This window comes from Homalodisca vitripennis, chromosome 2 (genome assembly GCF_021130785.1).
Source record: "Homalodisca vitripennis isolate AUS2020 chromosome 2, UT_GWSS_2.1, whole genome shotgun sequence".
Classification (NCBI taxonomy): domain Eukaryota; kingdom Metazoa; phylum Arthropoda; class Insecta; order Hemiptera; family Cicadellidae; genus Homalodisca; species Homalodisca vitripennis.
Window position 1 is genome coordinate 179,413,796 of NC_060208.1, and position 16,258 is coordinate 179,430,053.

The 16,258-nt window shown below is 32.0% G+C and overlaps 1 protein-coding gene across 1 annotated transcript in view; it reads right to left on the reverse strand.

Moving 5' to 3' along the window:
• LOC124355106 (SID1 transmembrane family member 1-like) overlaps positions 1-16,258 on the reverse strand; it is a 44,013-nt gene that overhangs the window by 21,281 nt on the left and 6,474 nt on the right. The window contains exons 2-7 of the mRNA XM_046806061.1: positions 14,241-14,377; positions 8,225-8,362; positions 3,594-3,738; positions 2,742-2,825; positions 2,063-2,289; positions 716-831 (exon numbers count right to left, since the gene is read on the reverse strand). Of these exons, the coding sequence (XP_046662017.1) occupies positions 716-831; positions 2,063-2,289; positions 2,742-2,825; positions 3,594-3,738; positions 8,225-8,362; positions 14,241-14,377 (847 nt within the window). The remainder of the gene's footprint in view (positions 1-715; positions 832-2,062; positions 2,290-2,741; positions 2,826-3,593; positions 3,739-8,224; positions 8,363-14,240; positions 14,378-16,258) is intronic.

Sequence of the window (16,258 nt, forward strand, 5' to 3'; positions counted from 1 at the left end):
ACCTAACCTCTAGGGGATATAGTAAAGAGGCTACAAAAAGGAGAATAAATTGAGTTATATTAGTTGAATGGCCTTGAAGTTTGGATGAAACTTCATTTCTGTATAGGCAAGATCAATGTCCATTCACTGGATGTCCCTCATCTAACCAGGATGCTATTAAGAATGTGCCCATTGCCTTTAAACAGGGTGGAGGGGGGATGAGTCCCAGGGAGACAGCAGTCTTGGCATGATTACAGGTAACTGTTAGTGCTTTTTGGCAGTAGTTAAGTTAAGGCAGCTTTTCAGATAGTGGGATGATCAGTATTTCACAAGGATGTTGTTAATCTAATGCTTGTAGCCTCAAAACTTGGCAAAGCCAGTTAAACAACACATTTTCTGGTATATTGGCATCCCACCTAATTTACATTGATATTATTGGAATTTTAGTGATAAAATGTCACAACCTTCTTATTTTAAATTGTAATATGACAGGTTTCATGATGGTTTATTTTAAAAGTGTGTCTCTCCTCTTTTTCTAACTGTGAAGTAGTCATTAATAATGGCATAATGTTAGTGGTGTCATATTAATTTGTATTTTAATTACGGCTTTCACCATTAATCTGTGCAGATGTGTTTTGCTGATTTCCTTTCAACTTCGTATCAAGTCATTCGCTTGAGGCACAAAATGAATATGAAAAATATTCATTATATTGTTACTGTTATCTGAAGAACTAACCTCCAGGGAAGATTGAAGTGGTAGGTGTAGTAGCACACGAAGATATAGCCGCATAGTGTGGCGCATTGACTGCATCTATAGGTGACTCAACTGAGTGTGGCTGTAATGGCAGAGTCCTACGAACAAAGCAATTCAGTTAAGTTTTTATGAATAACCGATAAAATGGACAAGAGCAGGTTGAAAGATTGGGGGAAAGTTTACAAGGCATTTGATTGTCAACATGAAGTAGTATAAACAATAAAATCAATAAAAGTAGATCTGAAAAGAGCCAGTGTTAACTCTATAAATAGCACAAATTTAAGCCTTTATTAACACTAGACGCTTTGTGAAGACTTAATTTTTTATCCTGTAAAATTAGGTATTGAACAAAAGATACATTGCTATACACCAATTTTTTCATAAGAATAAGCTGAACAATATTAAAATAATAAAAACTCAAACAGTAATAGTGGCAAAGCTTGAACCATTACTGAGGAGTTTGTACATATAAAGAGAATTATGGAACTTGCCAAAGAAAACACATGGAAGAGAATTAAAGGAAAGAAACAAAGAAGATTATTACTGTTGAGAAAAAAGGTATAGCTATCAATTTTGCATTTTAAATTTTTCAATGACCCATTGTCCTTTTTATATGTAGAACACACAAAGACTTTCCGTGATTCATTATGTGTTTCTCTTTAAAGTAAACTTTCCATTATACAATATTCAAATTTCTCTGAATAAATTGATGAATAATATGACATGTTCAACAACAATAAAAGTAACATCATGGACAATGATTTTAAAAGACTATTGAGGGACATTAATTGAGTGCTATTTCCAGAGTTAAATCAATTGTTTTCATTTACGTAAAAATGACTACTTCAGAAACCAATTTAGGGAAACAATTTCTATGAAATAACATTTGAATTCATAAACTTACAACATAATTAAAATTATTACAATACTGTATCGTAGCAATGAAATTACTTAAAGAGCAGTTATAATTTGTATAATAATTAGAACAACAAAATGAATACATATTGAATTTTAATACTATTTTTTAATACAATACCAAAGCAATAACTGCACATAAATTCACAAGTTTGATGATTGCTTTTCACAAAATGGATTAGTTTATTAATTACAGAATTTTCTGGGTAAAAATAGTCTGATGATAGTGAACTAAAATTGCTTGTTAAAGTTTATAAATCCCACATACTAAAGACAGAATGTGAATATTGGTGTAATTAAAATAATTTCTTTGGATTTAAAACTTCATTTTACACACTTAGAATAAGATAGTTTTAACATGTTTAGTTCCATTTATGGAGAAATGAGTCCAGTAATCTTAATAAATATGCTTACTTTTTAGAGCATAGTGCGAACAGAAACGCAGCAAGGTATATGGCGAAAAACACCACCAGCACGGACGCCACGCCAATGACATAATCCCAGTAGCCTATGCTGCGTTCTAGCTGGAACGTCAGAGACTTGACCTGATCACTGTTCCCACCAGTCCTCTTGCCAGTACAAGCTATGTTTGTGCTATGTACAACAAACACCACAAACAAGCCATTGGGGAACTCTTCCTTCTGTAATCAGATAGAGACATTGACAACTGACAAACTAACGATATATCATCAAATGGTCCTGAAAGTGTTAAGAGTTGTTCCATAGAACAACAAATATTTTATTGTCATGCAATTTTGAAAATAGTTTTAACAAGACATACCCAGAATGGTTCAAAAGTCTGCCCAAATAATTACAGATATACAATAGTGTTGATTTCATATAAAAAATACTGTAATAACAAGTACAATGTATATACCTAAACTGTACATCACTATTCAATACTTATGTAACCAATTGTGTTTTTTTTTCAGAAAAGGTTGAAGTAATTAAATTAAAATGATTAAATTTCTGTCATTTCAAGAAACTTCTGTACATTCAGAATAATTCAGTCACTTCTGCACTGATTGTACAGTATTATAAATACTTTACTTCATATATCATATATACTTTAGTACAGTTGTGAGCATCTTACCCTTAAAAATATCCCTCCTTTGGTCATAACCGTCTGCCATAAGCCTTGGTATTGGATGGTCCTTTCCAAGTCATAAACAGGACACTAAAAGGTCAACAATAAATTTTTACAAATTAAAAACAGAAATATAATAAATAAATCAATAAATTACACTAATTTTCTCTTGATAGTAATGCCAATTTGCCACGAATATTGTTCTGGTTGATCTAGGTTGAGCCACTTGATTCCGATCATACAAATTGTATTTTCATACCAAATCAAATATTTTTTAAACATTTCTTTATCTATGTACCTACCTATTCTATGTCATTTTTAACCATTCAATTGAATGTGAAATTATGAAGATGGTCTCTTGATTAATGAATTAAAATTTACTACCCAGATTTCTTCTAAATACGGTTCGTTCCTTCGGTCTTAAGTGATGGTTATGGTTAAAAATACACATGGGTGATAATTTTCCAAAAACAATGTTTTACTTAAAGGTCGCAAAATTGATATGTCAACTGAAAACTAAAATTCTACAATAGTTTATGTTCACAATACTTTCTTCTATGCTAAGTAACTGAATGAAAAATAGCTTGGATGTATCAATTTAATTAACCTATCACTTTTCATAAAGTTAAAATATCTGAAAAACTTATTATTTTTAAACTTTATGATGAGTATATTGAGTATTAAAGAATATGTTTTGACCCTTCAAGTTTCCTTAAATATGTGTTAGGTGTCCTCAAATTTCATTTATTCATTTAAAATCCAAAAATTAAATATTTAAATTATCAAAATATAACTTCCTAAAAATAATGTGATTGGCCGCCCAGCTCAACATTTTAATATAAATAGATTTTTACTAACCAAGTTGTTTTGGATTGAAAGAGTCATGCAAGGAGAATCGTGGGATTCTACATGCAGCAGTGCCGAACTTGTTACATTGTCGAATTGAAACCTGTAGAACTGTGGCTCAGATGGTGAAACCTTCAGAGTATACTGTCTGGATAATCTGGAACACCAAATATAAGCTGAGGGATAACTGGATTAGTGCTAGTTTCTTCTAATCAGGGTTTAAGCTGTGATCGCTTTTGGCGCATTTTACGAAACGAGTCAAGAAAATGTGATGCTGTTGAGAAAAGCTCTTGCCAAACTGCGATAAAAGTGGAAGAGAACTATTCGCGAAAAAAGTATATCGATTTTGAAAATCAGTTTACAGCATTAACAATATTCTGTAGATGGAGCTTATATTGGTCACTGTTAACTTACATGAAAAACATAAAACCAATATTTAAGACTTTTATTGTTTTGTGAGGCCTTTCGATAGCGAGGCTATCTTCTTCAGACACATCATACTTTTGTGATGCGTCTGAAGAAGACAGCCTCGCTATCGAAAGGCCTCACAAAACAATAAAAGTCTTAAATCTTGGTTTTATGTTTTTCATGTAAATTAACAATATTGTTTTTAATGATACTATATGATCATACATTTTGTTATCACATTTAATTTCATGCATATAAAATTTACACAACATTCTGCACCCCCGGTCGACAAACTGTCTGGCTGGAAGACGCTGGTCTACTCTCAGATCAAAATGTATAGATACCCGAGTTTGAACATTAACCACAAACTAATTAATAGAGCTTAAATTATGATAGTTACATTAAACTTAAGTTGTTTAATTCTGTGTCAAAGAAAATTATTTACAATCAAGTGTTGTGTCTGCAAGAATAAAAAAGTTACAGGTTTTGGCGCTTTACTACTAAACTGCAATTTTGAAAGTTAAATTAATCATTGTTAAACCTGTAATGGAGGTTCAGTGTTCATATGAAAAAAGCTTATGGGAAATGGTCTAATATATTACAACCATATTAATTTATTACAGCTTCTTCTTGCACTTATGGGAGCAAGTGGACTCTGCATGATCATCGCAACATCGCACTCGATGGTCTGACGGTTTGCGCGTTCCAACGAGCAAGCGCCAGCCACTGCATATGAACAAAATCTGTTTAACTAAGTTAAAGTTGTGTTAAAAACTATAGTTTTAAATTGTGTTTACAAAAATAAATTACCTTTAAACAAAAATAATGACATAAGCTCAATAACATGACCAACGCTCAATTTTTTTAACCGAACCAGATTGAGAATAAGATTTAAAATGGTTTACAAACAACTGGTTCGACAACAACTTTTATCTCATATATCCATATAACTCAAAAATTCTAAAATTAGATACGCTAAGTTAGTACTCTTGTACACATCTTGTATTAAACTTTGGTCTTAATAGGATTACAAGTTTTCCTGGTTATGAATGTTCAAAATTGTAATTTGGTCTTACCAACATAAAAATTTAATATTTGTAATCAATTTTATTTATGTCTAGACGCAAAAATAAACAAGCTACATTTTTATTTAGCTCACGTAATTATTACTCTATTAGATAGTTTGTGGCCAACGTTCAAACTAGGTTAGCTTTAGTTTTTTATGCAAGAGTAGTATCTAACGAACAGCCATACTAGTTCCTATGACAGCAGTGCTGATGTGTCCTGGCTTACACACATACAAACAAAAACGAACGTTGTATACTTCTAAACGTCTTGTCTTAGCGTCTGTAACTAATACTGGAGATATGAGGTTATGTTACAGCCAAATTTTATTTTGAAATGTCAGACTCTCATAATAGGTTAAGCATAATCAATCTGATCAGGTTGTTCAGAAAGTAAGTTCTCCACCCATCTCATCGCCGAATGGGTGCCGTTACATCACATCACATTTTATTGTTTTTCATCTATTTTGTAGTGTAATAAACTAAGATTTACTCAATAAATTGTGATTTTGAGTAGTTTCATCCTGTAAATTAAGTCATAGGATTATGTATTAACGGTGCCACTGCAAAGGACCTTTACAATAAGAAAGCTGTTGCTCTAAAAACTTTGGCAACCTCTGATTTTCTTCATAATTCATGCTTTATAGTCATGTGACAAAGTTTTAATTTCTAAAATTTTGGAAATTTGTGTTACACCAACATATCTTACATAGTACAATGGAGCACATTCCTTAAAATTGAAGCAAAACTATGCAAGATTTTAGAATTTATAAATATAAAACAGTGGGGTTACAAATATTTCAAAGTATCAAATGTGAAGTATTAAACTTGAGGGAATAAAAAATACAGTAAATGTTCTGTATAATAAAGGTTTTTGGAATAGGCATCTTATAACTGATTCTTTTAATTCTAAATAAGGGACATTTTGTTCTCATCCCCTATTTAGTTTCAAACCACAAGTTGTATGGATGTGGAACAATTCATTAGCCCTGTATAAAGGTTTTAGCATTACAGATATAACTCTTATAATGAAATAACACTTATTATTTATCAGTAGCACTCACTTCAGTCTGCTAAATCTGAAAGCTTATCTTTAAAAAGATACTCAACTATATATCTTTATAAATTGACCCTAACAATGACATAACATTTAAAAAAGACTAATAGCTGGAGAAAGCTTCAACAAATATCAAATCGTTAAAAAGGGACAATGAAGACAAAAAAACCAACACTACAAAAATGCACAACTGTGAACCTGAAACAATCACAAATCCAACACACTTCAATATTTCATACAGTATTATTTTACTACACTGATTTTACAGATCACTTACGTTAAAGCCGTGATTGTGCCCTGACAAAACACTAGCAAATCATTGCACACGATGTGTATAGAACTAAGTGTAGCACTTTTTCCATAAAAAAAGGAAATATGTAAATTTGTTTTACTAAATCACCAAACTGTTAACACTATATAAAGAACTAGCAGTTGCCCATGTCTTCGCACGCAATTTCCCGTTGAAAACAGTACACTATATTCACTTATTCTTTTTCTATCACATTCTAAACATTACTGAGATAATTGATAGTCGTTCCTTCGTGAGCCTCTTGGGCGCATTATGAAGGTATGTACCATATTCCTGTTTCTATCTTTCGTGGTTTTTGCTAGGTATTGATAAGTTATTCAGAACAATTAATGTATATGGATGAATCTCGGTAAACTAATTAGGTTATAAAGAATCAAATTTGGTCTGTTAAAATTAATTTTCTATCTAAGATATTTCCAGTATTATTTAGGAGTGTGCCTTCAAGAAAATGTATCAAAGAAACCCAATTTCGATCATAAAGTGTCTTCTTTCGGGTCTTTTCATTTACCTTTGATGTAACCAAATTTGATTACCTTATGTGCAAACATTCACGGATTTGTACAATGAGGTTGTTTTCATAATAGCGTTTAATAGTATTTTCATTGCATTAGATAGTTTATTGATCATTGGTGCAATCTGAATTTAAAATTAGGCAATGACATCTTCTATGCAACCTGCATTACACTACTGATCACACTTTACAATAAAAATGTTCTAAATTTTAAATGTAAACAAATGTTTCTGCCCCTTTGATGAAATTCAGCTGAAAGTATTAACAGCTGTTAAGTATCAGTTCGCTTTGTATTACGTGTCATAGCGCTGTCTATCGGATCCAATATAAAACACTACAACATCAACAACAATTTATAATTAAAATATTAATTAAATAAACTATTTAAATTGGATCAAATTGTGACTCTAAACCATTCTCGAATTCCACTGAAAACACACACAAAATTTCATCAAAATCGGTCCAATAGTTTCTGAGTCTATAAAGGGCATACACACAAACATTCATTTATATATATATATATATACAGATGTGTTTATAGATTATTGTGCTATGAACACTGTTAAGTGAAAAATTTCAATCTACAAAATTTCAATTATATCAAAAACATCTTAAAATTACATAGTGGATTATAATAGTTGAAATTTAATCAATAGATAGCAAAACTACCCAAGAGTTCATCATTGTAAAGATGTACCCCTAATGATGGGCTGTGCTGCTGTTCCCATCAATCATTGTATCTATAGTTTTTGTATTAGACTAAAACATATGGCAAAAATAACATTTGGAAAACACTGAAAAGTTATGGCAATTTAGAGTTTCTAAACAGTTTATGCTATGAATGAGTAATTGAATGTGTCGAAACAAGTGGATTTAGGATAAAGATATCTAAAAAGCTATGCACGACAAGAAGGGTTTCCAAAAGTTAATACAACGACAAAAAATAATATGAGATAAAAATATAACATTTCTAACATGGGCATAAACCTGTATACAACATGAAATTATGGACAGATTTTCAAACTCTTTCACTGACTCTTTGACAAACTCAAAGTGAGTAAAATGTACTTTATTACATAACATATCAAATAGGCTAGATATGACAATGTATCTGTATTATACAACCTGTGAAACATTAGAAGTACATTTGTCAAAACTTATAAAGTACACCTGGACTAAATGTGAACAAACTGCACACATCAAGAAAAGAAATATACTTACTCTACGTCAAAATTCTGGGTTATATTAAACTCATAAAACAAAGGAAATGTTGAAGAAAACAAGTATACTTACTCTATGTCAAAGTTCTGGGTTATATTAACCCATAAAACAAAGGAAATGTTGAAGTCACTTAGTGTGGACAGACTGACTACTATTTCACCATTATCTGGGTCGGGGCAGAGTGTCCTTGATATCTGGCTGTATGTGTAACTGAAAAAACAAATATTTTCAGATTAAATTTTCATCTTAGTTGTATAAAAAAAATACAAGTGCACACAGTTCGTTTTGAGTAAAAACAACGGATAAAACAGATCCACATTCATCTTCATTAAATACAGTTTTATAACTTTAACTTCTTAAATATTATACACACTTACGTATTTTGCCAAGTACCAGGCGCAGTTTTGTTACGCGTATAAATATACAGAATTTGCCATCTGCTCTTTGTTTCAATAATTTTTGTAACTAGAAGAATGATGGAAAAGTGCTTTATTAAATTAACAATACTCCATAACCACTGAATAAATATAAATACAACAAATCTTGGTAAACCTGAATTAAAATTAAAGAGAGAATGCATAGACAAGAATTTAAATTTATCTTAGCTCTTTACAACATTAGTCCAGAAAATCCTGTCTGTTAGATTGGCCTATTTTTTATACAAACTTAACATCTCAAAATATTATATTCTATAAAATAACTAATAAACGCTTTCCCTCTGTTAATAAATATATATATAATACAAGTTTATTGTTTAAAAGTCAGAGCACAAACATTTAAAGTATTATTTTATGACATTAGTATTGTGTGTTTAAAGGAGACACTGATTTAATTATTTATATTATTACAGTATTAAGTAAAATATTATTATTTTAATAACACATTTTCTGAAGCAATATAAACATAACAAGACATTGTTATGAAAGCGATAATTTTAAGCAGGGACAGAGGGTATAGGATTAGAAAATGTAAGAAATTTAGAAATTAAACTCATTAACCAATTCCCATCTATAGCTCAAGCATTTTTCAAATCATTCTCTTCAGCCAATTTTACCCATTAAGATAATTATTAAAAACTTCTTCGTTTAGGATGTGAAGGCCAAACCAACATCACCTTATAATTTTTTTAAATTGGAAAAATAGTAACAAAGTGATATACAATCTCGTTTCCCTCCAAATTACAAGGCGAGTATTGCAGTTTTTACCCTCACCCATGGTTTGTAATTTAGATCAATCAACTCAGCCCTTGCCTTCATTACCCATTATATTGTACTAATATGATAGTTATCAGTTAGACATCTGTTACCAAGATCAAGGTTGAGGGTCAGGTATTGCCTGTGGAATTGTGAGGTTTTGAATAATTTGTGTAATTAAGGGGCTTATTTTCCAAAATCAGCAATGTTTTTTTGTATACATTATGAAATGCTGGTGATTTGACTATACCACAACACTAAACTTCAAAAGTATGTAATTTATGACAGTATTAAGCAAGCTGTGCAATGCCTAGGCACAATCTCTTAAGTCAGAGACTGACATGGCTAAGTTTAGACAGTCATTGAAATCCTCACTGCTACACAGGTTTATTACTCACATATTCACTCGCATATTTCTTTTGGTGTTGCTTTGTACGGAGCAACCAGTAATGCTAATTTGCAAAGTATTTTGCTGTTACAAAAAAAGGCTATGAGGGTTATGTTAAATTTACAGAGACAGGAGTCAGTGAAACAAATATTTTCGGATTTAGGTATTTTAACTATTTATGGGCTTTACATTATGGACACAATATTAGAAGTAAGGAAAGCTAATTACAGCTTACCTAGATTGGGCACCTTCCATAACTATTTAACTAGACACCGTAATCAATTGGCAGCTCCACAGATTAATTTGCAGTTCACAAGGAAAAAACCAATAGTTGCAGGCATTAGATTTTACAATAATTTACCTAAAGATATTTTAGCAATTGACAATTTTCAAAACTTTAAAAAATAAGCTAAAGCAGTATTTGATCAGTAGACCATTTTATTCATTTGATGAGTTTTTTGTCTTTAGTTAGTAGCCTTAAGGACTGAAATGTAAAATACACAAAATAATCTTGTACATAATGATAACCGTTATAATGACCGATTTGTCATGGGCCTAGAATAAAAATGTTGTAGATTGAGTAGGCATTATGCACCTTGTATTATCTTATGATACCATAGTTATTGTAATGTATGGTATATTGTAAACTGACGCCATTTTATGTTTGTTACATGTTATGTACATATTATGAATAAAGTGAATTTGTATTGTATTGTAACTATTAGAACTCCAAAATATCCCTTGTTGATTGGTGCTGCTACAAACAAAATTATACTAATAAAAATACGAGAGCAAGTCTATACCATAAAAGATTTGTCAAATGTCAGTCACTCACCCGGTTTTGCAATATGATTACTGACTTTTTATCAACTGACATAGCTTTTTTTTATTTACAGTGTGAGGTGTATCTCTTATTATTATTACTGGACATAATAATATTGTCCAATACAGTGAATCACACTTTACCAGTGTGCTAAGTGCAATGTCAGACTATATGTAGCACCTCACACTGTTCTAAGAGTCCAAGAATTACCAAACTGATTCTATGATTTAAATGTACATTGTTGAAAACCAAACAAACTAAAACATGTAGCACTTATTTTGATATAGGTCAATTTTCTAATTATTATTACCCGATTTTCAGCACTTTGCAACCTTATTTTAAAAAACCCTGCAGTGAGATATTAGTGGCACATCAGACACTAACAGTTAATGGGTTAACCCTAGATCTGTACAATGTTAACATTCAAAATGGTCATCACATTTTCAGCACTTAGCAACCTTATCCTCAAAAACCCTGCAGTGAGATATTAGTGCTATATCAGAAACTAAGATATTTCTAAGTATATATCATTTGATTAGGAAATAATACATATATTATTTGCTAGTAATAACTTAACAGAAGAAAAATTAACACTTTTGTACCTCATATATCTAGAATGACAATAATGAGAGAGGAATCAAATCAAATCAGCTTTATTGCAGCGACAATATTACAATGTATAGCAAACGTCACAAATTTTAATCTAAAATTTCTTACATTCATGCCACAAAATTCTCATTCACACATACAATTTTACACTTATGCACCTTTCATCCTTCGCCAATATATCCCACTTAAAACAGCAGAATCAGTCGTGTAATTGGGCGGTCTCCCAGTTAAATGCTAAAAACTCCCCTGCATTATAAAATGCTTGTGACACCAAGAGGTGTTTAAGGCGCCTTTTGAACGCCTTGGGCGTTAGGGAATTTTTTATTGAATTTGGCAGTCTGTTAATAAAATTAACACCTGCCTGTGAGGGCAGGTGTTCAAAAGCCACTGTTCTGTGGCTTGCAGTTCGTAGTAATTCTCTACCTCGTGTCTCATGCGTATGTATGTCCCGGCCTCTGGTTAAGGCACACTTATATATACAAAACAAAGTGGTTTCTAAAATGTACAGACACGGGAGAGTTAACAGCTGTAATTCCTTAAAAGCTTGCCTGCACGACTCTCTGAATTTTATTTTTGCAATTATTCGAATAGCTTTTTTTGGAGTTTGAATGCTCTCTGAAACTGAGAGCTTGCGCACGCTCCCCACAGGACTACTCCGTAAGACAAATGGGGGTAAATTAAGCCATAATACGCCGTTATCAGTACCTGACTTGGGCAGTATTTTGCTAAGGATCTCAAGACATAAATGCCTGAGGAAATTTTTGCGCAAACATGATTGATGTGTTCATTCCAAGTCAACCCTCGATCAAGGTGTATTCCTAGGAATTTTGAAGAGAGGACTTCTTCCAGTGTGGAATCAGCTAACAAGACAGCAGATCCACAATGGTTGCCTACATCGCGCAAAGCAAAATTTAAAACGTTGGATTTTGAGATGTTTGTTGTGAGATTAAGGCTTTGGAAGTATTGTACACAGTTATTTATGTCAACAAAGGCCTGTTGTTCCAACACTTCACTTGATCTTACACTAAAACAGAGAGTCGTATCATCAGCATACTGCACTAGTCCTCCATGCAGAAGTGATGATCCTATGTCGTTGACATAAAGCAGGAAAAGCACAGGACTGAGAATGGATCCCTGGGGAACACCGTACCTCAGTTCTATTGGTTTTGACGATTGATTTGATATTTGGACAACTTGGGATCTATGATTTAGAAATGAGCTAGAAGAGAGACAGTAACAGTGATGACTGGGGGGAATATAACATGAAATAAAGCATGTAAATCAATCAATTTGAAGAGTCAGTATCGTTACACCCATAATGTGAAATAATAAAACATACAAACCATTCAAGAATGAAATATAAATAATTTACAACCACTAAAAGACATAATCTTAAAAACAACTGTGGACAAATTTTTGTTAACTTCTCAGACATTACATTTATAACTGGTGTATGCAAATTAGGATTTCAGGGCAAATTAATAGTTTTTGGAATTTAAAAGAAAATTTTAACAATACTGAGCAAGGCACTTTAACAAATCTGTAAAACCCTAAATAATGTTTCATTTTATAGATTACAAAAACTAGGAAGACAGCCTATCTAAAAATAACAAACACACAATACTTATGATTCACTAACCTTCTGATAACTGATAAGAAACAGTGGATTACATATTATTTCTGAAATGAAAATGCTATTGAGTTTGATTTTACAAGTGAAGTATGGTCAGTTGAAATTTATAAGGAAATCTGTGATAATAACATTTAATGTGTACCACATGTTGAATTGGGTGAGCGTGCTCTCTCAGAAGTAACATATAAATCAAATCAATTGAGGACCATAAAAGATAACAATTTCTATTTCTAAACATCATTGTATGTATTGCTTCCTCAAAGACACCAAATATCCACATGTTTTATATTATGACAGACTGTATAACATAATCAAGTTGAACATAAAACAATCTTTATATCACAAATCTTTACCTACTTAGAAAGATTGAGAAGCACATTTTCATGGCATCGTTTGACATGACAAAACCACAGAAAACATACTACAAATGTGATAGCAATTTTACAACGATTTAAAGGAAATTATCTTAATTTTTTCAAAAGAATTAACATAATTGAATTCTTGGAATAAGGCTTTACTGTCTTTTCCATCATCTTCAGTAAACAAACTCAATTCCTGGAAGAATAATCAAAGATGATTATTCCACCAGATACCCCCACCTTGCTCGAAGATTATTGGCATATACATTACCAAACTATGTTTGTGGTGTTGTTGACAATGTAATCGGCTTTTTCTGGTTATACTTAAATAAGGCATGTGGTGTTTGAGTTATGAACATATTCTGTTCCCCAATGAGAACTATCATGGAAGGAGACAGAAGTGTTTGGGTGGTTTAAACAATTTAAAGATGGCCGAGAAGATACAAGTGACGACTTTAAAAAGATCGGTAACCTTGTTTGACTAAATTACTGATAATTAGTCAGAATTACTACATTAGCATCTTGACCTACTATACATGAGCGTGTATAAAGAAAATAAAACGATTTGTGGAAAAAAAGTCATGGATCCTCCACCAGGACAAAGCTTTGTTAGTAAAGCCGTTTTTGGCCAAATACAACATCCCCGTCATAGACCATCCTCCCTACTCACCCGACTTGGCTCCCTGTAACATTTTTGTTCCCTGAAGTGAAGTCAGATTTGATAGGAATGAGAGTATAGACTGCTGAAGCAGTGAAAAATATTAGGTATTATAGGTATTATTTCAATAAAATATAGATACCTTTATGTAGATAGATGTGACAACTTTTTTAAATTTAGTCTAATTAAAAGTTTTTGAAACTATAATAAAAAATAAAATCATTTTTACAGATTGAAATTGACAAAGTTAGATTCTCCGGTACTTTACAAAAAAAAATACAACACTTCATATTATATATGTTTAGTTACGAATTTTAGAAAGTGAGTCTTCATACCACAATAATAACACTTAAATTTATCATAGATGCTCCTATGGTTTAAAAACGTAATTTAAAAATGTCATAAAATAAAAATTTATACCTTACCTTCCACTTGGAGTGTCTGTTACGAGGGGGATTTGCCAAGAAAGTATAGATTTCAACTGTGTAACCACCACTAACAATGGATGTGATGGTGCAGCATCTTTACTAACTACTGTTATTCTAGCAGGTGAAGTAATTTTCTGAAAGAAAAAGAAACTTGTTTTTTATTTAGACCCATGAAATTTTTAATGACAAGAGCTATATGTCTCCCAATTAATCAAGACTTTAGCTCCAGTTCACCTTCTTCTTAGTGCAAAGTCTGGAATCTGACAGTCACAGAATTGTCTCTTGGAATCTGGAGTTGTTCATCTGAAGAAATCCAAAAAAAAGTCGTCGACGAAGAAGCTCAAACGAACTCTATATCTTTTTGACATGATAAAGTATTTTTGAATAATGAGACACCCACTAAAATGGTCTAAACCCACTTTTAAAATACACCGAGCTATGTACGCTGTTACTATTACAAAGAATTTTAGTGAGTAAAAAGTACTACAAAATTTATTTTACCAATACAAAATTTAACCCAATACCTGGACTTAACATCAAAAAACTAGGGGACAGGAAGGGAACAGGTTCTGGGTGGAGGATTAAAAAGATAGGAGAAGTGGGGATATTAGGGTGACTAACATGAAAGTGCTCCCAACACAATAAAATACACTAATGAAACCTGAATATTAAAATAAACCTGAGGGCTGACCGAGCAACCCAAGGACTGATTTGCCTATCTGAGAGCGTCTCGACCTTAAGTGATAGAAACCTCATCCTCAATGTTTCCTTTACACATTAGTTCACACTCTACGAGGAATTCTGAACAACTTTTAGTGCAAAAATTGGGCATCCCTAAACTATATAAATATTGTATTTTTAAATAACTTAGTACAGATTAGAAGCCTCTGAATTAATCAATAACTTATTAAAATTAGTTAGAACAAGCTATATAGTTATTCCACCACAATTAATTATTTTCTTTCTCTTAGGATAAGAAGCTAAGAAATTGCAGTTAGTCCTAAAGTGACCTTTGCGCTGATTTCAGAGTGAACTGGGATATTCTGGATGAGTGAGATTGGTGGTAGAGGCTGGCTCCTGTCAAGAACTATGAGGAATTAGTTTGGGCATTAATCTGTCATGTCTTTGAAGAAGGGGAAGCCAGCTCTGTAGCAGCCTCTCCAGTCAAAGCAGGCACAGTGAGATAGTACCCAAATTTAAACTCAGATCAAGTGAGCGCTAGTAAAGGTTATCTTGAACATTGGTACTACTAGTAACATATTTATTATAATCTAATCTAAACCTACGTATATTGTGTAGTAATAAGAAAATTACAAACATAAGTTAATTTTTTATTTAAAAGCAACTATCTAAAAATATCACAGTTAATTTTAGAAAACTAACTGAAATGGTCCTAATTGTTTATTTTAAGCTTTATCTTTCACCGTTTATGCGTGGCAGCCATTTTTGATCATGAGAGTCTGGCGATTGTTGGCTTTGCAGACATTAATGTTAAACTGAATATCTCTGCACAGATTATGCTTAAGCTTGCAAACCAGTACATTCTTTTCAGAAAGACCTCTTCTATAATATTTGTTTTCCTCTTTATAGCTCTAAATGCAAAGTTTTATTCCCAAAATAGCCTACAAGTTTGGTACTAAAAATTGAGAAATCTAACTTTTTGGAAGCTTAAAAAAAGAAAGACGGGGTGATTTATCATAGTTCAATGTTCTTGTTTAGTTAGATGGCATAGCTTACCATCGTTATCGATGGCAAATAGACAGGCGGACTGTCCTTTAACCTTTTGATCCCAAAATCAATTGCCTTCTTCCTTGGACTAAAAGGAACCGATGTACTAAGTTTTAAATCTCTAGACCCATTCCATCAGGAATCAACGCACAAACGGATTGAAGGAAGGACAACACAATTTCAATAAGACCATTTCGTGTCCTTAACAAAAAGTGTGTTGACTATACTCTTGCATATGTTTTGCAAGTTAATTTCACAAATGTTAAAAAAAACTGTTCAATTTTACT